The sequence below is a fragment of the Crotalus tigris genome, unplaced genomic scaffold (genome assembly GCF_016545835.1).
Source record: "Crotalus tigris isolate CLP2741 ecotype Arizona unplaced genomic scaffold, ASM1654583v1 scf7180000024376.1991246, whole genome shotgun sequence".
In the NCBI taxonomy this organism is placed as follows: Eukaryota; Metazoa; Chordata; class Lepidosauria; order Squamata; family Viperidae; genus Crotalus; species Crotalus tigris.
This window is the reverse complement of record NW_024100546.1, coordinates 1,753,801-1,780,638: the sequence shown is the minus strand read 5'-3', so window position 1 is coordinate 1,780,638 and position 26,838 is coordinate 1,753,801. Positions and strand designations below refer to the sequence as shown.

The window sequence follows — 26,838 nt, the reverse complement described above, 5'->3', positions numbered from 1 at the left end:
GGCATTAAAAGGCAGAATCATCGCCGGGGGAGCGAAAAGGACAAGGCTGGCTCGCCAAGCTCGGAGGGAAGGAGGCTCCCTTGCTTGCTCCGCACAGCCCCGCCGCCCTCTTGGCCCAGCGCGAGGGGAAGCAGCGAGGTGAAGTAGTGGGCGTCGCTGCCGCGGGGGAAGGAGCCAGAGGAGGTGGGCGCCGACGGGGCCCTGGATCAGCTGGAGGGCATTGCAGTCGCCCCCGGAAGCCTGCGGGAGTGGTGAGCTACTGAGGGCCACTCAGGCAGAGAGACTCGAGGGCTGCGACGGGACGGGAGCCCCCCCAATATCCTGCCTTTGGATTGGCGTGACTGGGAGCGCTTTGGGGCAGAGTCACCCCACCTGCCCTCCAACAGTCGGCGAGAAGCTCCCGCCCCAGTGTAGTCCAGACAACGGGGAGGGGGCTTGATGACCCCTGTGAAAAGGTCATTTGACGCCCAAAAGGGTCACGACCCACAGGTTGAGAACCGCTGCTTTAGACCATTCTAAGTAATGATATCCACATTTGGAACTGGAATATCATACCTTTTTACTTTGTAGTGATTGGACCTTGATTAAAGAGTTTAATGCTGTTCTTCAATAGTTTTTTCTGACTTATTTTTAGTAATCTTTATTCACAAATGTTATTGTAAATCACTGCAGTTTTTTAAAATTGAACAGTGGAAATGCTTCAAATAAATACCGTAAATGCCGGCGTATAAGACGACTTCCGCGAGCACTGAAATCGGCGCCAAAGACGGGGGTCGTCTTATACGCCGAGTCGTCTTATACGCCGGAAATACTGGTAGTTTCCGGCGTATAAGATGACATTCTAGGAATGCGGCCCGGCTATAAAGACAGGGGTCGTCTTATACGCCGGGTCGCCTAATACGGCGGCATATACGGTACATTAAAATGTACATGTGCAATTGATGTCCGGTATAATAAACCAGTGTAAATGTTTATTTTATATAGGGGATTAAAAGTAGGGTAGAGCAAGAAACACGTAGATTAAGATACACAGTAAAGCAAAATAAATCAACATTTATTAATGGAAATTTCTAAGAACTGCAGATATAGCAGATAAAGGACTTCTGCGGCTGTTACATGGAAATAAATATCAACAAAATAGTAAGATTTATTTACAAATAATGAGCTTGGGTAGACCAGGGTATGTTTTCTCCAGTTAGCCATTTGAAATTTTGCTTGAGAGGATAAAGCAGAATGTTGTGAACAACTAGGGTTGATAATGAGTGAAAGTCTGGGACCTTCATTTTCGCCATTACAAAAATGTGTAGATAGATGAAAAATCATTCTTATAATCCTTCTAACATGCTGTTGTTAAAAATGCTAGGTGATTTTGAAGAAGCGTATAAGACAAAGACAAAATTTATACTTAAATTTTATTGTGAAAATTTAATTTTCTCTAAAATCTAAATCCAATTTCATATTTTGATCTTTTTTTCCCAAAATGTCTGTGGCTTATATAGTAAGACGATTCTGCACAAACAAAACCTTGCTATCACTGTGCCTTTGGTTGTTGTTTTTTTTGTTTTTGTTTTATAATTTGCTTGCTTGGTTAATGGAAACAGGGCAAAAGAATGCTGAACTTCGTATCTGTGGTTAGCATATTAGCAAGGCCATGATATTTTGTGGTTCTTTCACATGTTGGAAGATGTTGGTTACATAGTGTAGCATTATGCCAAAGGGACAGTTCCTTTCCTCATACACATCAGAGGTTATTTACTGTCCTTTTTTACAGTGGTGTGTTCTTCAAAACCTTTGTCTAAAGCAGTGGTTCTCAACCTGTGGGTCGGGACCTCATTTGGGGTCGAATGACCATTTCACGGGGGTCGCCAAACCACTCTGTCCGCCATTTTTTTCCCTTTTCCCTAGCTGTCCTACTCTCTCTTATTGGTGGCCACACCCACTTGGGGGTCACCAGAACATGGGGAACTATATTATGGGGTCACGGCATTAGAAAGGTTGAGAACCACTGGTCTAAAGTGTACCTACATAGAGTAAGAGAATTTGTAGCAACAAAGCTCAGAGTTTCCTTGGAGATGGAAATAAGCTTATAGCTTTAGTACATTTGTTAGAATTTAACAAATGTTGCCTTAATAATATAGAAATGATTTTATATGTTTCTTGACTATTATGTCTAGAACACTTAGTCTTTCAATTTTACCTTTGTCACCTTCATTTTACTACAAACATCAGAATAGAGAAGATTCCAATTAGGATAGGGTATTTACAACTTTCACAGTATTAACTTTAAAAGGAATAATAAATGCTTTATTTAACAAAATAATCTGCCACAGATAACAAAAAAACAAAACTTTTGCGGTCAATAGCTTGAAAGACAGTGCCATTGGAAGTATGTCTTTTAAGAATAGTAACTGGGCTTGTTAAATATTTGTTTATTTGTATTGGTTAGATTTGCATCCTGTCTTTCCTCTAGGAGCTCAAAGTAGCATACAGATAGTCCTTGACATACAACAGTTGGCTTAGTGACCATTCAAAGTTACAAAGGCACTGTAAAAAGATGACTTATGACTGTTTTTCACACTTAAAATTATTGTAGTATCCCCATGGTCATGTGATCAAAATTCAGACACTTGGCAACTGACTCATATTTATGGCGGTTGCAGTGTCCTGAGTCATGTGGTCAATTTTTGTGACCTTCTGACAAGCAAGATCCACCTAACAACTGTGTTACTAACTTAACAACAGCAGTGATTCACTTACCAGCTGTGGCAAGAAAAATTGTAAAATGGGGCAAAACTCACTTAACAAATGTCTTGCTTAGCAACAGAAATTTTGGGCTCAATTATGGTCGTAAGTCAAGGACTACCTGTACTGAGTTGCCCTTGTTTAATTTCCCCCATAATAATATCCCTGTGAAGTAAGCTGGCTAAAAATGAATGATTTTCCCAAAGCCTCCCATGGCTCAGGGTGGAGAGGATCCTGAGTGTTGAAACTGTGTTCCAAAGTCAAGGGGCTATTTGTTGATCTGAAGTGCTCTTAGAATTTGATGAAATTAGGGGACAAATATTCTCCTGCAAGGGAATACTATTATAAGGCAGATACAGTATCCTATAGATTCTCATTCTGAAGATTTAATAAGAGTCTGAAGATGAGATACTCCTTTCCAAGCGTGCCTCTACTTGACATAAGGAGGAATGCTGCTGGCTGTTTCCAATGTTACTATTTTTATCCATGGAAGTCCGCTTGTAAATATCCACTGTGATAAAAATAATAGCATTTGAAAAACTTGAGAAAGTGAAGGTATTTTCCATTTCTGAGACAATGACGGTTTATTACATTTGATTACAAACATCTTCTGTCTATGACATGCCTAGTTAAGTATATGCATTTACATCTGAATTGTTGGTTCTCCTAAGGGTGCTTCATCTTCACCTGCGGTATGGCTACTTTTTCTTCAGGGAGCAGAAAATCAAAATGAATCTGGCAGCACCTTTTCTGAGAGACATAAAAAGGCATAAGCTTTTGTGAACTGCAGCTCATTTGACCAGATGCATAGAGTGACTTGGATGATGAAGGATTTAAATGGAGGTCTGGGAAGGGAGCCGAAGACAGTGTGATTGTGTAGATGCAGGTTACATGAAAGATGAACTAGCAGTAGTTTATCAGCTAACTGTTGTAATGTATTTTAAAAAAACCCATTATATTTGTTGAAACCTTTTGATATCTATTTATTCAGCAATCTCTTTTTCCAAGATGCTGTTAAGTTTCAATTTTCTAAAATGGTTCCTTTGAGATCTGATAGCCTGTTCAATCCTGTCTTTTTTTCTTCTTCTCAGCCCATCCCATTTTAAACCATACATCAGTCTAGCCACTCATTCATTTGATAATGTGAACTGCAACTCAAGAATCATAAGGTTTGTTAGTCAGAAAAACTGCAACCAGAACAACTTTTCTTGTTCTGCTACCATAGTTTAATATGGTTGTCTCTAGGGAACAGAACTAGTATGATATTTCTACATTATTGAATGTTTTAAAAACAAACTGCACCCTTCTGGATCCTTCCTTCCTCGTCAACTTCAAGAAGATGGTGTCAAAATCCTTAAAAACAACTTTCTCCTGTTAATACCTTTCTGATTTCAGTACTGTTGGTGATTTTACCCTCATGACTGAAATTATGCCATTGTTTTGCTCACTTATTTTTAACTTTTTATGATGCTTACATCGTTATAAATCCTTATAATTTATTGTGATTTTTATGGTTATAATTTGGATTCTGTTGGCCATGATGAATCTGTTGCCCCGGGAGCAACATATTACAACTTTGTTCAATAAATAAATACAGAAGCCTTGCTGACTGAGACCAAAAATTGCTACATCTCCCACAGCATATCCTGATAGAAAAATGAAGGTACGAGGGCCATAGCAATGTCTCGGAGCTTAAGTTCTCGTGAAATCATACATACATCCAATATCATGGTTTTCTTTATCATGGTATAGGAATAGTTTGCCATTACTATCTTAAATATGTCTTTGTTTTGTAGTTTCTGATCAGTCCTTGGAGATTTCCCATCCAAATACTAAGCAATTTTTGAAGCTGTTTAACATCTCAGGTCAGCCAAGTGCTACCATCTGCTGACATTATAGCAAAAAGACTGCCTACTTTTCCTAGGCAACTGGTGTTGATTGCCTCTGCTCCTAGAACCTTTTAGTTTTATCTTGTGAAAATGAAACCAGAATATCTACCTGTCTCTCTCTCCATCCATCTGACTGTCCATAAATACATTCTTACATAAATACATGTTGTTGAGTTATTCAGCAAAAGAAGAAGATAATAAAAGATCTTATAAACAAAAGCATACAAAGATCACGCTGTTACATACTGTACTAGTATACAAAATAATGCTCTATGAAGTGCAATCTGTAAACTATTATACTGATTAACTATTTTAGTCTGCCACAAGGACAATTGAAAATTAACTTTATTCTGATTCCCTGAGATTTGAAATTGTGTGATTTAGTTATCCAGGGCCTTTTCCATTGTTGCTTTAATTTGTTGTGAGGATTTTTTTTACATAATTTCTTCAAATAAGTATTGTTCATAGATTTTGCATTATGGGACAAAGAGGAAAGAATTTACTGAATGAATTGTATTGAAAAATGTTGATTAAATGAAGATTAAGATAATACTTTGTTCCCAAAATGTATCTGGCCATTCTTTTTATGTTCTAAATGTCTGCAAAGAAGAGTAAATCCATTTCTTTATCTATTATACTTAATGGCTATTGCCTTTTTTCTTAATTGTGTCAATATATAGCTATATAAAGCTGAATTCCTGCTCTTTAAGTACTGTATTATGCAACTTTTTCAAAGCTAGGGTGATCTTAGCTCTCTTTTTACCATATAATTTAAAGAATATAATTTCCTATTCAGCTCAAGGTGCCATATTAGGCAATAATTGAAAATCTCTGAGTGTTTTCTTTTTCTACTAGAAAATGAATGTAAGTAATTAGAAAAGGATCTTCAAAATGTGGTCAGAGCATTTGAATACATTTCATTAAAGAAAGCTTGATTAAACAGAAGCAGATCTCAAACACTGAAGAACTTACTTGTCTGGTAAATTACAATTTACAATGTTATGCTGTGTTATTTGATAAAAGGTGCTTATAATCTTCTCAATCATACGTTTTATGGCATTTTGTCTAAAGTCAGTATTTAATTTCCACGGCGGCTGTGTGATAAATGTAAAACAAATCTTTAGTTAACAAAGTTTATGTTTAACTTTGTCCACTTTAATAATACACTGATTGCCAAAGTATAGCAATCTAGTTTTCCACTGGTCCTAGGAGATGAACTGAGAATAGCATTATAAAGAATATTATGGGGAGGAAATGAAAACAATATGCCGCATTAACAAAAAACTAATTCTTGATCGCACACACAGTTATAATAGTTTGCCAGATAAACATATCTTATAGGAATAATAAGCGATTCTCACACAACTGGCCTCCCAATTACAAGTCCCTCTCAGTACCTGATTATAATTAAAGAATATTTTTTTAAATTTTTGAAAAAATATGGCTAAGGTTTCCATTCTTTGCCTGCCCCCACGTGTTTATACTGTTCATAATCCAGGGCTGATAGACATCGTGAAGTCTAACATATCTGGTGTTTATCCTCTGTTAAAGTAGCATGAAGTTTTCTAATTTCTGAATACATTGTTCTCAAATAGTCAGATAATATTGCTTTGTATTAAGGCAGACATGTCAAACACAAGGCCCAGGGGCCGGATGCGGCCCACAAGGTGGTTTCATGTGGCCTGCGAAGCCATCCTGGAAACAGTGAGGGAATGGCCCCTGCTGCCTTGGCCCTGGTCCAGGCCAGCCGGGAGCCAATGTACAATTTTATGGTGGCCATCTATGCTGAAATGCATTCAGTCTTAGCTTCACAAGGCCATCTAGAAACAGCGAGAAACCAGCCCCTGCCGCATCGGCCCCGCCCCCTGGGTGCATGCTGGGGAAGTATCACCCTTTGTGAGGAATGAAGAAATGGACCATGCCTTGGCGCTTGCCCCAGTCCCATCCCCTTCTGCCAGATACCCTCAGATCTGTCCCACTCCTGCCCAGGCCCCAACAAGCACCCTTGACACGAACGATGTAGAGCTGGCCATGCCCACCCAGTAGGCCATTCCATCCACGCCCACCCAGTAGGCCGTACCCACCCTGACCACACACCCCCGGCCCCCCGAGGGCAACCGCAATGCTGATGTGGCCCTCAATGAAATTGAGTTTGACACCCCTGTATTAAGGGCTCTCCTCTTTTAATTACAATCCTTAGCACTGGTTCTTTCTAGTCAACCTTCAGAGTCCCCTCTTATCATCTATTTATTTTCCAATCAGCAAAACTTTCCCATGGGAGGATGTCTTACAGTTATAATTTCAAAGTCTTCATATATTCTGTTGAGTCCATTAGCTCTTCCCATAATCTTCCTTTCCCTGGCTAAAATATGATGCATTATCTGCAAGTTTTCCTTATAAGCTTTTCTTTCTTACTACCTTATAATCTTAGTTCTCCTCTAGATGTAGTCCATCTTGTCAATATCTTTCATAAAATGTGGCACTCTGAGCAAAATGCAAATTTTAGGTGCAGTCTGATCAATGTCAAATAAGAGAGGAAAGTGGCTTATCTTCATCTTTGCCCCGTGCAACAAACTAAACATACTAATCCTCCTGTAGTTTTTACATTCATTCCTGCTAACATTCTCTTTGTACGAGAGGATAGAGTTGGCATTCTTCCAGTTATTAGACTGATACAGTTTTCTGTATTTCTGTGATGTTTCTGCATTTCTTGCCTTTTAACAGACTAATATCTGATGCATTTTAGGAAATAAATTATTTCTAGATATGCATTATACAATATCTTGCTCTTGTTCTCTTTTTTTGCATAATTTATCTCTTTCTGTTATATGCATTTTTCTCACCACCAAGCAGGCACCAGCTGTGGTGAGTAGGTGCCATAAATAGGCACTACAGAGTGTGAGTGCATGCGCACCATGGATGCTACGGAACATGGGTGGGCAAGTGAAAAAGCAGTGGGAATGGTAGTGACTTACCAAAGTGTCGTGACATCCCATTGGCTTCCCCATTGATTTGTGGGAAGCCAGCAGAGAATGTCACAAAAGACGGTCACGTGATCTTTGGATGCTATAATGATTGTAATTGTGAGATAGTTGCCAAGTGCCTGACTCATGATGACATGACCATGGGGATGCTGTAACAGCCACAACTTCAAGGCCTTGTTCAGCACCATCATAACTTTTGAAAATTGCCATTTAAAGTCATAAGCCAGATACTACTTGTAGAGCAGTTAAGGTGTTAGACCCATCCAAAAGCCACAGAAATTCATTCTTTCAGCCCAACCTATTGCACAGGGTTCCTTGTTCTGGGGAAAAATGTGATAAATGGACACTATTTTGTGATGAGTGGGCACTATTATTCATTCTTACTAATAGGAATGAATTGTTACAACAGGAATGAGATGGTTGAGGGAGTTGAAATTGCAGGACCTTGGGGGAGAGTGACCATTGGCTTCACACATAATTTTATCTGTTTTTCCTGTAGGGTCCAGTTTTCTCTTTAGAAAATACAAACTAAAAACAAGAATTATTGGATATTTTTGCCTATAATCAACTTTTGGGAAAGAAATATTCAGCAGATGAGTTGTCAGCTGCAGTAATGAGAAAAATTAACTTCAGTTGGGAAATCTACTAAAGACAAAAGTTCACATGTTAATATGCTAAAGGAAAATTACTTCTAAAATGCTCAATTTTAGCTAATTAGCCAAACTTGGCCTGAATCTGACATCTTTAATAAATGATAGGTATCAGTACATTTTCTGAGGTGGGAAATAATTTTAAAAAAATTAAACAACTTACCCAAAATTGTCTATTTAATTGCTTGAGGAAATTACAAGTGATCCTCAACTTCCAACCATAATTGGGACCAGAATTTCCATTGCTAAGCAAGGTGGTTGTTAAGTGAGCTGCACCCAGTTTTACCACTTTTTTTGCCATGGTTGTTAAGCAAGTCACTGCAGTTAAGTGAATCACATGATAGTTGAGCAAATCCAGTTCCACCTAGTTGACTTTGCTTGTTGGAAGCTGATTATGAAGGTCACAAACGATCACATAACCTCAAGATGCCAGTGCTAAGTGCTCACATGATTACATGACCATGGAGATCATGTGACAGTCATAAGTGTAAGCACTGGTCATGTCACTTCAGTATTGTTGCAACGGTCACTAAACAAATGGCTGTAAGTTGTGAATTACCCGTACATTTGTGCTAGGGCATTCTTGGATTTATTTTAGAAGTCCAGAAAAGCTTTTATTTGATCCTGAAGTGTTAAGGAATTTGAGAGGAGATGAACTCCTTTGTTCATGCTGTTTGTATCTTCCACAAAATCCAGTGTGAAACACACCATTCACATTAATCCTTGGATATGCAGTGAATATGAAGAAGAGCTGGGCTAGAACTGATGACATGCAGAACAAATTACTGCCTATTAATCAACATTGAAATGTATAGATCCTGCATTTCAGGAAAAAAATGTTCACATTCTGGACAGAGAGGACCCTGGTTTGAAAGAGGAGTCAAAGAGGCCATTTATGTTAAAATTGAACAGCCCTCCCTCAACAAAGGGGAAAGCATACAACACCACTTATCTCCTGTTTACAACACAGTCCTTTCAGCAGTCCCAAGAAGGTTCCACACCCATTTGCACTCTGATTCAGGTAACTTGAGGACACAGTTCAACCCCCAAGTGGCCTTATTCAGAGTTGTAATTACAGATTGCAAAGAATATGAATCCTTCCATTCCCCACCAGTCAGAACTGAAGAGGCTTCTTCGAGAAGAAGCAAAATGTTTTCAAAGGGGAAAAAAACCCAAGAGAGTCTTGAAAAAAAGCATCTTTGGAACAACCATGACCTGGATGATTGAGAATCTCTGTAGACATCCTGCATTTCAGTTGAGGCTTTAGATCCTGAATTCTTGCTAAATGTGAGTAATTTGTAACATACACAGTAAAGACTCTGCACATCTTTGAATGCTTCACTTAGTGAATGTTGAGCACAGCCTTCTTTAGGAACTGCCTTTTATGAAGTATCGTCGCCACTTCATTTTGAAGAACAAGGAGAGAAGAAACTATGTTAGTTGCTTTGCTCCATTGCCCAAGGGGAGGAAGACTCAGCTCCTCTAGCACTTGTAAAAACCTGAAGAGGCTTCTGCATGTTTGCAACATCTGCACCTGAGCCGCTTCTGGCTTGGGTGAGTGCTACAGAAGAATTCTGAGGGAAAGGCAAGGCAATTCTGTCCCCTCCACATTCCCCAACTTTACTTATCCAAGCCAGAAAGGTTTTTTTTCAAGCCATAAGTATAAATAATATGGGGAGCTTTTAAGGCAAGGCAGAGTGCTTCACTGAGAGAAACTAGTGCTTCTTTGCTTCAGTGAAACAAGTCTAGGTTACCTCACACAGGCTTACTGTATGAGTAAATTAACTACCCAATCTGATAGGACTGCCTGTAGTTAATTAACATTATACCACAAAGTCCCACAATAAATTAATAAGATACTCATGCTAGAGCAATAACAGTAACACTAAACCATCCAAGATAAGAACAAAATAAAAAATTAAAACATTAAAAATAAAGTTATCGTTTAGCAATCGTAATTCAGACTGACAATTCAGTCATTAGAGGAAGTGATGACTAAGGAAAACCATGACTGCTTACAATCTTACTTAAGCTTTCCTTTGCTCTATTGATCTGAGAAAGTTATAAATGTGAGGATTGTAAAGTTACTTTTCATCACTGTTGTAATGATGCTGAAAGAAGCAGTAACTAAACAAGGGTTATTTGTAAACAAAATGGAATAGCGGAGCATGGCAAAAATCATCACTCACTAGTATATTGTTTCTCAACCTGGTCAACTTCAAAATGGGTAGACTTCAACTCCCAGGATGCCCCAATAAGCATATGTTGGCTGGGACATTCTGGGAGTTGAAGTCCGCCGATCTTAAAGTTGACCAGGTTGAGAAATACTGCACTAGTATATTCAAATTCAGATAGTTCTGTCAATAAAGAAATAGAGTATGGAAGAGCTCAGGTTTTTTAAATATATAGCTTTATTAATTTTTTTTAAATACATAAAATACAAACTAACATAAAGGGAAAAGAGGCAAACTGATAAAAGGGAAAGGTTAAAAACTAATACAAAACCCATAAAACAAATATACAATATAAAAGAAGTGACCTCTGACATTTTTCAATGCAATAATATACAGCACGGGTGTCAAACTCGATCGCGTCACATGATGTATTGTGATGTATCGTGACTTTTTTTGCCTTTGTGGAACCAGGATGGGTGTGGCCTGCGCCAGTTTGACACTCCTGATATACGGCAACCTCTGTCTAAGTTAAAGTAAATATCAATTGCTAAAAGATCTTGAAAATAGTAATGATTAATATTAGAAAAAATATTCATATATTCTTAATGTAACTTTAACATATAAAAACATATTAACTATAGGTAAATCATGGCCATATATTTTAACAATCCACAATATTTATGTAATTTAATCTAATCCTGAAATCCTAAAGTCAAAACATCATTTTTCTCCTTTTCTTGTCGGAAATCTTAACCACGCCTCAAGAAATCTAATCATAAATTGCCACCAATCAAAGCAGTCAATTTTGCTATCTCAGCTAACTCCATCACCATTGTTACTTATTTTAATTTTTGGAATATTAAATAGAGACATTAGAAGTGGGTGAATGAAGGCCAATACCAGCTAATGAATTGGCAGCTGTAATTTTACATTGTGTATAATAGAAGTTGTCATCATCTTCAATACTTAATGGATATAGAAGGAAAAGACCACAAAACCTCACATGGAGTTGGTTAAGATCAGAAGTTTTAAATTAAGAAACTGAAGGCTTTATTTTAGTGATTGAAAAATAACCTTTGCCAACTAATTATATGAAGGCAAAAATGTATTATGTAACAAACAACAAATGTTAACTTTGTGACAAAAAGGACTGAACAATTGATTATTTGATCAGTGGTTGCAGCAACATTTCACAGACTGACTACAAGTTGCCAAAATTATTTATTGAAAGGTTGCCAGAGATTTGGATAAAAATGTAAAAACTACGGAGACCATCAAATTGAGAAGATTTTGGAAAATGATCTTATGGGACTTTAAGATACAAACAGATAGGCATCTTGTTCATAACTTGCCTGACATAACAGTTATCAAAAAGTTCTGATTCATTGATGTTGCTTATTCAGATGATGCTAGGATTGAGGAAAAACAATTGGAATAAATTACAAAATACTGGGTCTTGCAGATCTAAGTTGAACACTTATGAAAAAAGAAATTCATTGTTATATCAATCATGATTGAGACCTCGAAACAAAGGATTCCCTCAATATGGAAATATTTATTTTATTTATTTATAAAATTTATTTGCCAACTATCTCATATCCAGCAACTTTGATTTGGATTCACACACCCTAATTTTACAAAAATAACCACCAGCTTGGAACTGCCTATAATTCTTAGATGCTACCTAATAATTCTTAGTTCTTGAATTATTAAATTTCCACCAGTGTTAGACTGTGAATCTAACCGAAGATTACTCACACATAATAACAAATGGAATCTATACATCTCACAGTGATTACAGTCCTGTTCTAATAGCCAGCAGCATTTCTTCTTCTCACAATCTTTTATCCAAGGATCCAATTTCCCACACATCAAGTGAAGGATTAGTGAAACAGTGTGGATTGTTTTTTAAGGGTATGATTTTAGTATTTATATATAAGGCAGCACAAACAACTGTGGATATATTCTTTGGAGTAAAAATAATTATAAAAAGTTAAACCTTTTGTAGAACTATTCTTAAAGGACAATGTGTTTGAATGGGCTGCTTATAAACTATTTTATATTACTGTGGCTATATATATATATCTGTCTGTCTGTCTTTGGTTATTCAGGTTTTCTCCCAGGTAAAATTGGAAGTGTCTTGGCGACGTTTCAACAAAGTCTCATTCGTCATCTTCAGGCTGGTGCTTTCGGCTTCGTGCTTCTAGGAGCAATGTGTGATTGTAGCTGTTTCCTCCTTTTAACTGCCAGTGGGGGTATGAACTGATTGGATGAGAGCTTGGCTGTGTTCTGACTGGATGGAGGTGTGTTCTGATTGGTTAGGAGCTTGGCTGTGCTCTGATTGGCTGGTGGGTTGGCTGTGCTCTGATTGGCTGGGGGGTTGGCTGTGCTCTGATTGGCTGGGGGAGTGTTCTGTTTGGGTGGGGGCTTTGTTGTGCTCAGGTTAGTCTGAGTTGCAGGGGGTTTTAAAATGGTGAACTGCATTGCTATTTTTTGGCTTCACGTTCGTGGTCGTGCCTCATCTTCATGGTGGGTGTCAGTTTGCTTCATGTATGGATTGGAGGGATTTAAAGTGGCTAATGATGCAGCTGTGGTCTGGCTTCTGGTTTGTGGTCGTGCCTCATCATTGGTGTGGCTTTGGATTTGCTTTTTGCGTGGATGTGTGGTGGTGACATCCTGTGTGGTTTTTGTGAGTGTGGTTCTGGTGTCATTTTTTGTGTTAGGGAGTCGTTTGTCAATAAGGGCGGGTTTCCAATTGGCTGGTAGGCGGGAGGTATCATCTCGTTTGTTCATGCTGTGTGGGCGTTTTTCTATCTCGATGGCTTCTCTGATTATTCTGTTATTAAAATGTTCAGTTTTGGCGATAGTTCTGGTCTTTTTAAAGTCAATTTCATGTCCTGTGATTTTAAGGTGTTGGACCAGGGAAGAAGTATTCATAGTAAGAAATAAAATGATCACCAGGGTAATAAAAACTATAAAATTTAATAAAAGCGCCTAGCTTTCGCCGTCACCTGCCGGCATCCTCAGGCTAGTACGCCAGGGAGTGAGAGAGTCACTTTTATAGGTGCAACAAAGCCTGCGCACGACTCCTCGATCTCGTCATCGCGCCTAATTGGGATGACTGCGCACGGCTGGTCTGTTCCTTTCTATTCCTTTTAATTGCATGTTCATCCTCCTCCATCCTTCTTTCTCTCAGTCTTAGGGTGGATAGCCAGATGCCTCTGTAATTACAATGGTCTCTATGTTTTAATCCTTCTCCCCCGGGGTCAGGTGGCAATACACATTCCATGTTTGTTTTGCGATCTTCCTTCGTCCCATTGTTCTTCTTATGACAAGTTTTTCCTTTAGTTTTGGTGTTTTCACTTCTTATATGAATGTCATCTGGGTGGTCCTGTAGGTCCTTTCGAGGTGGCTGTGATCTACTGATGGTCTGGGGCTGGAGGAGGAGCCGTTCAGTCACGGAGGGGGGGACGACAACTCCCCAACCACCCCTGCATCTGGTCGTCTCGCGCGCACCGCACCATAGTCAGACAGTCCGGGGGGAGCAGCGGCGGAATCATGTCCTCGCTCCTCCCCCTGGGGCGAGCGCCGTTCAGACGGTCCCACAGACCCCTCCCAGGTGAGTGTAGCTCGTCGATGGTCCGGAGCCAGAGGATAGACCGCTCGATCGTGGATGGAAGGGGGCGGCGGTTCCCCGTTCGTCACTACACCCAGCTGTCCCGCGCGCCCCCTGCTGCGGGTAATCGGTCCCGGGAGCGGGGTAATGATGGGATCACGTTCTATTCGATCCTCACAGCGTCTCTCCTCAGTCTGTCTCCTCTCTCTTGCGCCGTTGGTAGCCATACAAGTTCTCCGGAATGTTCCGGGGTGCGCAAGCGGGGGGCATGATAGTTCGATCTCCTGCGTTTTTTCTCCTTCTCCAATGTTATTCAAGGGTCCGCCTCCGACCGTGCTCTGCAATTCTCTCCCTCCCAAACTGATCATCCCGGTCTGACGGGGGGGGGGGTCTCTCCTTTCCTTCCGAATCGGCTAACACATTTTCTTCCATATGCAGGTGGATTGCCATATCCAAAAGTCTCTCCCCTCCTCCTCCAACCGCCGTATCTTCTTTTATACTGGTCGCAACGCCTCGGGTATCTATGGTGTCTGGATTTTGGATTTTGATTCCCACAGCCTCTTTAATCCTTCGGGGTTGTGGTAGTGTTATTGACATAATAGGAGTGTTCTCCGATTGTGTTTCCTCATTCGGGCTGTCTCGGGTCAACTGGGGAGTTAGTTCCTTTATTGGGGGCTGTATTGATTCCAGTTCATGAATGCATTGAATGGACATTATGAACCGAAATACTTGTACTAAACACGAGGGCATTGTATTACCGTCAGTGTTTTTAAAATCATATAGCATTAATGTTAATTATCTTTAGAAGTTAGGAAGTCTTTCTTGCTTTGCCAAAGTAATCACACTAATATTTTTAAATAATTTTACTGGATCCACATATTGTGCTAAACCATAGTTTATGATTTATTGAATAAATCATATGAGATATGAACAGAGCTCATATATTTAGAGTTACTTACTTTTTCTTGGCACTTGACATCTTAAAAATAAGGGAAGTTATTACTTGTTACCTTCCCTCATTAGTGCCGTTAGACTTGGGTGAGTCAATAAAATTATCTTTTGAGTCACTGATTGCTGAGCCACTTCTAAACAACAGTTCAATTTATTTTGAAAGTAATAGCTACATAAGAGCAATCTGACTTAAAAATTCAGAATATGAAATTAAGAGGGGCATGAGAAGGATAGTTTTAACTCCTATAAGTGGGCTCAAATCATTGCCAGCATTTAGTGAACAAGTTAACTATTGAAAATCTTCCCAATTCCTAGCTTCTTACCCTTTGAAGTAAGCCGTTTTTAGAGCATAGCTAATCCCTAAGTAACAATGTTCTTTGCATTAAAATGCATATTATTGTATTTTTCAACTGCGTGTCTAAATATTCAAATTATTATACTCTCCTGATTTCTGATTATTATTGAACTGTATGTGAAATAACAAAATTATTTTATTGAGAGAATAGACGTGCCCACCCAAAGCCTTTCTTTACAGCCCTTAAATTCCCCTATAAATGGCATTGCCAAATATCACAGTTCAGTTGTTAATAAGGAAGGGGAAACGAAGACCAAATTAAACTGTATGAGGTGGAGAAAGCATAGATTGACAGCCATAGTGTTGCTGTTTCATTTAATGGCAACCTCCTCAACACTGGGACTTTAACAGCAGTAATATTTAGTAAGCTACACTTATAGTTTAGCAGACTGTAATTTCTCTGCTGTTGTACAAAAGCAAGTTTAATAATTTGGGGTTACGTTGTGGGTATAAGTAACCAAGTACATATTTATTTCAATCCTAGATAATCTCCCCAGATTAATTGTGTAAGAATCCTTTCTGTCCTCTCACATTAGCTCAAAGTTTATGGATGTTAATGGCTCTGATCCAAGAAAGGTTAGTCATGCTTAGGTTCCTTGAAATAAATGGGACATTAGTGGCAGCTAACTGGTTCTATTAATCTCAGTGGTCTTTAACGTCAGTTAGCTTTTCAGGACTGAGGCCATTGAGTTGCTCTTTCTACTCAGTAGAAGTTATATTTGTGCTCTTTTCAAAAGAGAAATTATTCTCTTATTTGAAGAATAAACACATTTTATAGATCTTAATATAAAGATCCCTGCGGGTTGAGCTTGAGTCTTGGTGACTGCACCTAGGCAGTTTTCTTGGCAGCGTTATGCAAGAGATTTGCCACTGCTTTGGGGTTTTCTTTTCTTTTTTCTTTTCATTGCTAGACTACCCGTTGGCAGCTCTTACTCAGTGTCTGAGCCCAGAAACTAAATAGTATTGAGCTGCTTAATACTGTACATTCAGAGAGGACCTTTAGGGAATACCAGTGCTCTAGGCTAGATTAGGAAATTGGAAAAATGCCTTGAAAGAAGGCAATACCAAAGCACTTCCATTTTGTTGCCCAGAAAACTAGATGGATGGGTTCATGAAGCCACCAGAAATGATTTATTTCTCTTGTTAAATATACTTTTCTCTTCGTAACATGTATTCTAACAGCATCCTAATTAAAGAAATCTCTCTAATTCTAGATTCTTAAGAAATATAAGGAAAGTTCTGCTTTAGATCACACCATTCCTCCTCACATTTTTATTATTTCTACATATTTATTATTGCCTATGATTTGCCAGTAAAACTCATCATAAAAATAACTATGTTTCTATTTGTTAAAATAAATAAGTCAGAACTCTGGGTTGAGTAATGTGTAAATATGAAAAGAAAATTTATTGTATATTTAGAGAAAATCTATGGTAGTGAGGAAGCTTAAATTATAGAATATTTTGCACCAATACAGAATTTAAGTTTGGTTGCTGAGCATGATAACAAGATTATATGAAGAAAATTAAGCATGCATGAGTATACATGGAAGGCCTAGAAAATTGCTCAGAGTGGAGCAGAGAATAAGAAAAATCAGTGTGATATCCCCTTGTTTAATGTATTTATGGATGATTGGCTAAAGAATAGTTGTAGTAACATTAAATATGCTTAGACTAGGATCATGAATTTTTACATGCAGATTGATTTGTTAGCTGAGAGCTCAAATAATTTGATATGAATTTAGAATTTCCTATGATTAGGATGTAAAAAAGAATATAGGTCTGAGAATGAATATATCAAAGAGCAAGGTAATTGCATCTGAAATGTAAAATGAAGAAAAGTTATAAATTAAGATGAAAAACTAGAACATGTTAATCAGTTTGTATACTGTAGTTTACTAAAGATGGGGAAATGGATGGAGAAATTTGAAGATGTGTTAATGCTGATAGGAAGTTTAGGGGTAATATGTGATCAGTTGCAGAAATGAACTTGAACAAGAGAGAGGTGAATAGTTTAGAGAACAAAATATAATACATGAAGTGGTGTTTGGCCACAGTGGAGTAAGAGTAATTTACAACTATAAAGAGGAATGGAAAAGAATGGTGAATAATATTTGTGTGAACTAGTTTTGCCTTTCTTTTCTTTTATTTTCCATTTCTCACTCCCTTGATTCTTGGTATACTATTTCTTAATCTTTCCCTGCCCTCCATAGACTGTTGCTGATCTCAAAAGGAAATAGTGTGATGCATATATATTTATATAGTGATCTCCAGCAAGCAAGCAAACATCAGCAAATACTATTTTTTTACAACTTATAAGACAATTTATATTTATTAAAGGTTTAGAGTATTTCATTGTTCATTATGTTTATATGTCATATCTAGAAAACCCCTTACATAGTGAAAGCATATGTTACAATGTTTTTAAACAATACTGTATTCCCTACCTCTGATATTCATTTATTTTATACAGATTTCTTTGTATTGTTTAGACTCAAGACAGACACTAGCTTGACTGGATTTAATGACATCCCCAACAAAAATCTCTACAATAAATTTAATTAATAAGCTAAGTGATTAATGTTAATAATTAGTTCATCAATTAATGAGTTACTTGATGGGAAGGTTATAAACTTTTTAATGGTATTATTTCTGCAAATTTTTGGTCTTAGTATGTTGTGCCTTAGAACTGTATATAATTTTTTTTTAATAATTTTTTTTTTGTTCTGAACTGAAAACAAAATCTGAAACTCATAATTAACCCTTTTCATTTCCGGTCTATAAAAGAGTGACTGATCATGCTAAGCACTATTTACCACACAACCTGTATAAAACATAACTGAGGAGATTATTTTTGTAAAAAAAAAAAAGAGCATGCTGAAATAGTGCCACAACAAGCAATAGTATCAGCAAATAATCAGGTTGAACTGTACTTAATAAATAGGCAACACCAAAACATTTATTTAAATCACACTGTAAGCAATATAAAAGCAGCACACATATATGCACACACACACACACACACATTTTCCCATGGGTGACAACCAACACCTTGAATGACACCCTACCAATATCCCCTGCAGCTCATACGATGTGGGCAGCGTTACATGGAGTACCAAGATACAGAGGCCTACTATAGCTTCCAAGCATTCCTCAAGAGCCAGTCCATGACTACATTGCAGTAATATCAGGTAATTCTTGACTTATGATTTAGAAATCATTCAAAGTTATTATAGAATCATGCATTCATTCTTAAGAGTTCTTTCAAAGCTTATTTGTACAGTGGACGTTGTATTTGGCTCATCCTGTAAACAAAACGATTTTTGCATGTGGAAAACTGAATATTCAATCTGTAATGCGCTCCATACTGCAGTTATTCGTTGAGTCATCACATGACTGCAAATTTTACTACCATTTTGTCACAGTGGTTAAGCAAATCATATGGTTGTTAAGTGAGTCCAGTTTCCTCCATTTACTTTGTTAAAAGCTGGCTGAAAGGCTCACAAACAGTATTCACATGGCCCTGTGATGCTGTAACCATCTTAAGCAAATGCCCAAATGATAACCATGTGACTCTGGATATATTGCAATGATTTTAAGTGCGAGGACTGGCTGTAAGTGATTTTTTTCAGTGCTGAAAGAATAGGCAAGATTGGCATGCTCCACTCCTTTCTATTAAATAGTGGGAGGCAGAAAGTATACATCTCTGTCTCTGAGACTGCTCAGTATCCCCGAGATCTGGGTGGCTCTGCCCTTGGCCACTGAGCCAGGATGCTGCATGAGCCATTAGTATGTGTTAATATGCATGAAATGAATTTTCACCCAAGCGCTATAGGTGTTTATATACAGTTTTATTGTTATTGCTGGGGTGGTGGGGTTGCATTGTGGGTTTTTTTGTGTTTTTATTATTTCCAACGGTTAGCCACCCAAGAATTGCTTGGTCAGTAGGCAGCCAAGCAAATTAATTTATTAATTAAGACCTTTCAGATAGATCTCTTGCTCTGCTTTCCACCTATCAATCAGAAACTGGCTGGTCTGTTCTATGAGTCCTCACACTTTTTTTCTTTATTTTAAGGCAGAGACATTTGTTCTTCTCCAATGTTCTTGCTTTTCACCACCTTCCCAGTTTTTCAAAGACAGTAGATACAGGTTTTGGCATACGTAGCTTTTTCAGTGTTCTAGGATAAAAATTTTTCTGGGCCTGAACATTTAAAGCCAATGTAAGGAGGTATTGTATCAGGGGTCTTCAAACCTGGCCCTTTTATGACTTGTGGGCTTCAACTCCCAGAATTCCTCAGCCAGCATGCCTGGCTGAGGAATTCTGGGAGTTGAAGTCCACAAGTCATAAAAAGGCCAGGTTTGAAGACCCCTGAATTATATGATCAAGTGTCTTTTAAACTTCCATCCTGCACTTTCATTCTGTTCTTCATAATTTCCTATTGAACACATACTTTCTTTTGGAAAAGACTGAACCAAAATAGGAGATGAGTAGATCTGACTTTTCTTTAATGCCTACTAGCAATTTGCTATCTTTACTGAACAAAAGGTTGATGAGCCGAGGTGGCGCAGCAGTTAGAGTGCAGTACTGCAAGCCACTTTAGCTGACTGTGTTCAACAGGTCAGCGGTTCAAATCTCACCGGCTCAAGGTTGACTCAGCCTTCCATCCTTCCGAGGTAGATAAACTGAGGACCCAGATTGTTGGGGGCAATGTAAATATATACATACATTGCTTACTGGTGTACACCGCTTAGAGAGTGCTTGCACTTAAAGCGGTATATAAGTCTCATAAGTAAATAAATAAATAAATAAATTCTTTTGCTTTAATTTTGATGAAAGCTAAAGATGTCTGTGTTGTTATTCTTACTCAATTTGCCAAACTTTGGTCATTCTAAACATCACCATTTCTGATAGCCTCTCTACAGTTTAGCTACCTATATGTAGTCTTCAATGGGCCGAGGTGGCAGTGGTTAGAATGCAGTACTGCAAGCTAACTCTGCCCACAGCCAGGAGTTCCGTCCTGACTGGCTCAAGATTGACTCAGCCTTCCATCCTTCTGAGGTTGGTAAAATAAGGAGCCAAATTGTTGGGGGAATATGCTGACTCTGTAAACTGCTTAGAGAGGGCTGTAAAGCACTATGAAGCAGTATATAAGTGCTATTGCTACTGGTCTCCTGGTCTCTTTTTCCAATTTTCTTCCCATTACTACAACTCGATTGATATTGAGAAAGACTTATTCCAATTAAAATGAAGCCATTTCTTCCTGAAGATACAATATAAAACTAAGTATAATAAATATAAATCTAGTCCCATGTAAAATCATAGCAGAGCATTTAAGTTTTACATAGAAATTTTGTCACAGAAGAGCACATCTGCCACATGTGCAGACTATTGTAAGTGCCCTGAATTGTGCAAATAACATGGGGATGCAACTGTAATAATAATCCATTATTTAGATTTTAATCAATTTAGGAACCAAACTTCCATTGCCATTCTTATGTTTCTATAGCAAATTTGGCCCCTGTGTGAATATTAGTGAGAGGCTGAAGTTTGGAGATTTTTTTGGAGGTTTTGTTCTGTTGTATACTAATTGAATAATGTATTCTTGATTGTCCTCCTTAAAGAGGCATGTCCAGGATCTTTTGATGGATTTTATACTGTTGGCGTTTGTTTTATTATTTTTCTAACTTCAATGCAAACCCTCTGATGCATTTGGTTACAAATATTTTTATTATTATATTGAGCTACATAAAAAATTACATAAGTGGAGTCGTGCTACCCATTGGAACATTCCTTTTCATGTTTACCGCCCTCCCCTCACATCTTTTCTAAACCCCAAAGTGAATGGGGGAAGGGGGTGGAGTAGTATGGAGAAAGGGAGAAGGAGGAATCTGATGTACTTGGTGGTTGCCATGTCACCAAAGGAAGGGCAAAAAGTGAGGAATCTAGCAGCATCTTTTCCAACTAGCATATGTTATTAAAAGGCACAAGATGGAGCTCACTTCTTCAGATAGGATGCATTCTACTGCATTTCTATATAGCTTTGTTCATCCTTTTGTAATCTGCCCTAAAACCTGTGGGTGAAGGTCTATTCAGTAATTCTTTTAAATACAAATAATTTAGACTGCAGTCTTGTTTAGTTAAGTGGGTTTAATTCTAAATAGTTCTGCATAGGATTGTACTTCAAAATAATTGTTTTCTTTATGTCAAACCTTCTGGAGGTTTTACTGAGATACTGCATAAAACCTTGGAATGCTTTCTAAGTAATAGCATCCTGTCACACAAAAGGCCAAGGCTCTCTTTTCAGAGCACTCTTTTCAGGATTAAGCCTAATCCTTTAATTCCTATAATTGGGTCTAGATATCATAAGGACTTGGATTTTTAGGAAATATTAGAATTATATATAGAACACTTGAATTTCTCCAAATTCTAATTTTAGTTCAGAAATTTTAAAAAAGATAAGAGCGTTTATGTTTTTATGGAAATCCTTTATCTTCTGGAAGCAAGGGAACACTGTTGCAGGGTCTCTCTACTTTTCCATTTCACTTTGTAGATTAGCCTAACATGGATAAAGTATGTGAAAAGTCTTCATATTTTTTATTAGACCATCAGAACTGCTGCAGTCCTCTAAACTTCAACATTAGATACAGACAGCAGCAAAAGCTGACTTAAGAGTAATGCATGAGGGACAATTAACTATACACTGAGTTCAGTGTCAATCTTCTTTTTAAATGCTGTCCTACCAAAGTCTGCACATGTTAAATCAGGGTTTACAACTGCAATTGAGTGTTCACACAACATATTAAACAAAAAGAAATCATATTTGTCTTATTATTTTTTTAAGAGCTTTTTAAAGATCCCATTGATGGTGGAAACAGTTTGAGCACCAGTGGTGAGAACATGAGCTGACTAATTCAGATTACATTGAAATTATATAGTTCTTATGAGCACTCAGTAGAAATGAACAGTGAGTGAAACTAACTGGATTTCTCCTTACTGCTTTAAACTGTTTTTAAGGGTTGTGTGAGTACTCTTCACACTAACAGAAGGATTTGAATAGTGCTGCACCATCATTCAAAGTCTGGATTTAGAATGTAGTTGTAAGGTCTGAATGTAATTCTTGATTCATTTGCTATTTGAGGCATACTAGTTGCAGTTGCACAGCAACAAGTCCTATTTTGCCAGATATAAAACATTTACATGCCAGTATTTCTAATTCTTCACAAGAGTGAGATTAAGCTTCCCAAATTACAAAACTCTGAAGCTGGCACAACTCTTTAACTGTGCAATATTACAAGGCAGTGATTAATATAGAGCAAAATAATAAATGCTAATAGAATGGGAATGAAAACCAAGGCATCCTTATTTCAGAATAAGTCCCAATGAATCCAGCTTTCCAGTTGACATATATATTCATTATTCCCTGAAATTATGAACCTTTTACATTTCAAGGTAACCATTAGTGTTACTCAAATGTCTATGTTAGACTTTTTTTTTAAAGAGGATTTTGGGCCAATTATTCTCTCAGCCCTATGAAGAAGACAATGGCAAACCACTTCCTAAATCTTGTCAAGACAGCTGCAAAGACTTGTTCAGGCATTTGCCAGGAGTCAACACTGACTCAAAGGCACACACACAGACATTTTTTTGTTATTGCTGAAATTCTGGAATTAGGGTAAAGGTTATCTTGACCTGTAGTTTTTGAGTTCAGACTTTCAACTTTGCTGTCAAAAGCCGTCAGCCCAGGGGCAGGAAAATGTTGCATTCCAAACATCTAACATGTAACCATTACAAATATATTTTCCTACACTCATTTGTATTTTTTCTTCTCTGTATGGAAAGACTCCTATCCTACCCTTTTAATTTGGAATTAAATTTCTGAGTCTCTTTCCTTGTCACATACTACAGTTCCCCTAACAAAGGAGTTTGCACAGAAATGCACAAATAAAAATAAAGCACAATCAATGCCACATTTTAACATTTGAGAAAGGAAGTGCATTTATTCATCTTCTTGTGTTGCCCAATAAATGGCATCTGTTCTCTCATGTAGTATACGTACTTAATCGTTTGGCAGCAACAACCTTTCAGAACAGCTTCACATTCCAGATCTGCGCCCGTTATAAGGATATTACTGGAGATCACACGGCTTCAGCCAAGCTCTGGAGTTCCGTCAAGAGTGGGTGGTGGCTTCTATTCATCCCTGCATTTCGCTCTCCTGCCGCAAGGGTATTTCGAGGGAAGGAGAGCTCTGCGTTTTAGTTTCAGCCCTTGGTGTGGCGCTAATCAGAAGTTTTACTTCAAATACTCAAAACTGTTTGCGGCGGCGCGGATTTCTCCTTCAGGAATTTTAGGTTATTGGCTTTCTTTCATTATTGGCATGGCATTACCCTGCCAATAGACTGCGTTGGGAAAAAAACAACAACAAGGCGTTTTGCTAACGTCCGTATTCAACCCGTTTCTCCAAACCAAAGTGAACAAAGAATGGACTTATCCGATGACACTCGGAGCAAAAAAAAAAAACCTAAGCAGAAAATGGTTGCTCTTTTTTCAGCCCCCGCCATTGCTCGCACACCAAGAAGAAACTCTAAAGGCAGGCGAACTGTTTATTCTCCTCTCCTACTACGGTATCTTGAGCCTTTTTCGGTGGCACTATTGACTCTAGTTTTCAGTAGTTTCGGATGATGGTTTATCTTATCAAAGACACTTAAGAGCGGCCCGTTTCCTATCGAGTGGCTACTGTTTGCCCCTGAAGTTAATGTAAAACTTGCTTCATCGTCGCCCACCCAGAAATTCACTTTGCCATTGCTGCTCCAGCCGCTGCCCCTTCCAGTCCAGTAACCCACCCCCCTTTTGTGTCGCAGGGGGTTCGCGCTCCGCTTTAGTGCACACGCACACATGGATCCCGGTCCCGGCTCGCCGCTCGCGCGCCCGCAGACAGAACGGCCCGGGCCCTGCCTGCGGAACGTGGTACTGCTACCCTTGGCGCACACCACGAATCGGAGAGCGCGCCGACTGACTGGCTACCCCGAGGAATGCGCGGTATGCAAGAGGCAGAAGCAACCATTCGACGGGACGGGGAGGGGGGACGGGATCGGCCCATGTCTGCCGCGGCCGCAGAAGCACGCGCGTTTCGAACAGTCGTGCGCGGTCTGGAGGAAAAAAGCCCTTGGCGGTGTGTGCCTAGACGCCGAGTAGCCGCCGCCGCGTGGGAGCGGCTCGGTGTCTTCCGATTTAGTTGTTTCGACTCCCCCCTCCTCTGCTCGGTTGCGCGCTCTCTGTATGTTTTTCCTCTCTTTCTCTCCCTCTCGCTGGGCGGTGGTTGAGGCCGCTGGTAGTTAGGATCGATTCTGCTGTTGCTGAAGTCGCCGCGGCGGCGAGCAGCGGCGGCGGCAGTATTGGATAGATCAATGAAGGGGCATTTATGGCAGGCTGGCCAGCTGAAGCTGTAGGCTCAGCGCGGCTTCGCTGCCGTCGGTGATCCCAGGAGAGGGAAGGACGACGACGGGCGCGTTGCATGAGAGACTCAGCCCGGGAAGAGGGGGGTGGAGGCAGAGCAGGCGGAGGCGGCGAGCCAGCAGCCAGCTGCAAGAGCAGAGACCCGTCCCAGCAGCCGGGGAGAGAGAGGCGTTTTCCAGCGGTCGCCTCCCTGAATCGCGCCCCAGCCAAGTTGCTTCCCGTCCGCAGGGGAAGTTCGGGCTTAGGCTGGGCAATGATTTTCCCCAATAGTAGCAGCAACTCTGCGGGCGGCAGCCGGACTCCATATAGGAAACAGGTAAAAAAGGAGAAAGGAGGAGGAATCAAGTTGCAGTTTCTGTGGGGCGGGGGGCAGGTTTGCTCGTAGGGAGGGGCGCGGAGGAAGAAGGAGGGGTGGGGGCTTAATTGTAGTTGAGGCTCGCTCTTGAGGATCTAGTGAATTGAGCGCTCTTTTTTTGTGTGTGAGCTTTGCTGTCTTTCCCTCTTTCCTTCTTGCCTTTTCTTCCTCTAAGATTGTATCACGCGGATTCCGACTTAAAAAAAGAAATAACGCCGCCTCTTTGTGTTCCGGCAGGAGATTCCAGACAGGGCAACATACAAGTCTTGCAGAAAGAGATGTTGTTTCAGGGTAGGGAAGCTCTCGATCGAGTAATAAAGCCTCTTCCTCTCAGTTGCTTTCAGGGAAAAAGAGTGTACGAGCAAACGTCTTAGAAAACGAAAGTTTCAGCCCAGTAGTGTCTTATTTGTGTAGAAATAGTGCAGAGGGAGAGACGTACCCCAAGTAAAAAAGAGCTTTTTCTTTGGAAAAAAAAGGAGAAAATTAAACACGCTAAAAAACATTATACTATGGGGAGGATGTGGACACCGTGCCAAGGCGCGGGTTTCTCTTAAGTTAAAATTAATTTGTAATAAGACACCTCTTTATGTAATTCTCAGAAATGTGTAATTGAAATTGCATACAATAGTGCCTTTTATCCATTTGTTATCTGTGTTGAAGAAATGGTTAAAATGGCTTACACAAAATTACTGTTGCTTTATTTGTTTCCCCTTCCTTTCCAGACTGCAAGAAAATTGGATTCTAAGAAATATGACGAGTTTCAGTCTGACATGTTGATTTAATTCTGCCCTAAACAGAGACATTCTAGTAGACTGTGCTTCTAGAAATGGTTATGTCAATATCCTGTTCTTTAAAAAAAAAAAAAAAAGTGGTTAGAGAAAGGATGTCTAGCTGTCTTCCAAACTGTGCTTTATTCATATAAAACAGATCTCTGTCATTCCATTTTAATTTTGCCTCTTCATAAATCTATTTTTCTCTTCTGGGTATGCACATGCATTTAGAAACAATATCTTTGTTTACCGTGAATAGCAAGAAATTTGATGAACAAAAATTAATCAGTGTCTTTAGAACTGGACTTTCTACCACTAGAGCTGTGATCCTGATTACTTCAGTGAGATTACCCTGAGACAGAATACTCTTTTATTTTAATTTAATTATGTATAAGTGTAGGGGTTGTTAATGATGTTGCTAAAGGTTTCGTGGAATATTAGTTTAATCTTTTAACGTTTCTCATTTTGTACATAGCCTGATATTAACAATTTCATAAAACGTTTTGAAGTACGGACAGATTTCTAGCATATTTTATAGTATTATGTTCTGGTTTTAAATTAATTGATGGATTGATTTAATTAGGAGGAGCTCTTGCTTCTAAAGAAAAAAATAGACTACATAAATAATACAGTAGTGATCACGGTTTTCCACTACTTTTTTTTTTGCAAGAACAATGTAAACAAGCATTTGAGGGAAGTCTTGAAGTCCGAGAAGTACACCAAGTCTTTTAAAAAGTTCTGTTGTTCATTGATCCATCAAATGATAAGGTAGCGATGAAGGTGAAGCTGCTGGAAGAGAAAAGAGGATGAACCTTTTACTGGAAAGCTATACGTTTTGCATGCGGATGCTAATCAGATAGTGGACTGGAACACACTGATAAGGATAAGATGCTCTTCTT

General features: G+C 39.0%; 1 protein-coding gene across 5 annotated transcripts in view; it reads left to right on the top strand.

Annotated features, from left to right (window-relative positions):
* RBMS1 (RNA binding motif single stranded interacting protein 1) overlaps positions 1-26,838 on the top strand; it is a 151,166-nt gene that overhangs the window by 20,302 nt on the left and 104,026 nt on the right. The window contains exon 1 of one of the 5 annotated variants that reach the window (XM_039328454.1): positions 23,260-25,130. The exons of 2 other annotated variants lie outside the window; for them this stretch is intronic. In XM_039328454.1, coding sequence (XP_039184388.1) covers positions 24,873-25,130 — 258 coding nt within the window. In that variant the 5' untranslated portion in view covers positions 23,260-24,872. Of the gene's footprint in view, positions 1-23,259; positions 25,131-26,838 lie in introns of those variants that run through there. 2 more of the 5 variants (XM_039328450.1, XM_039328449.1) reach the window with 2 other exon arrangements.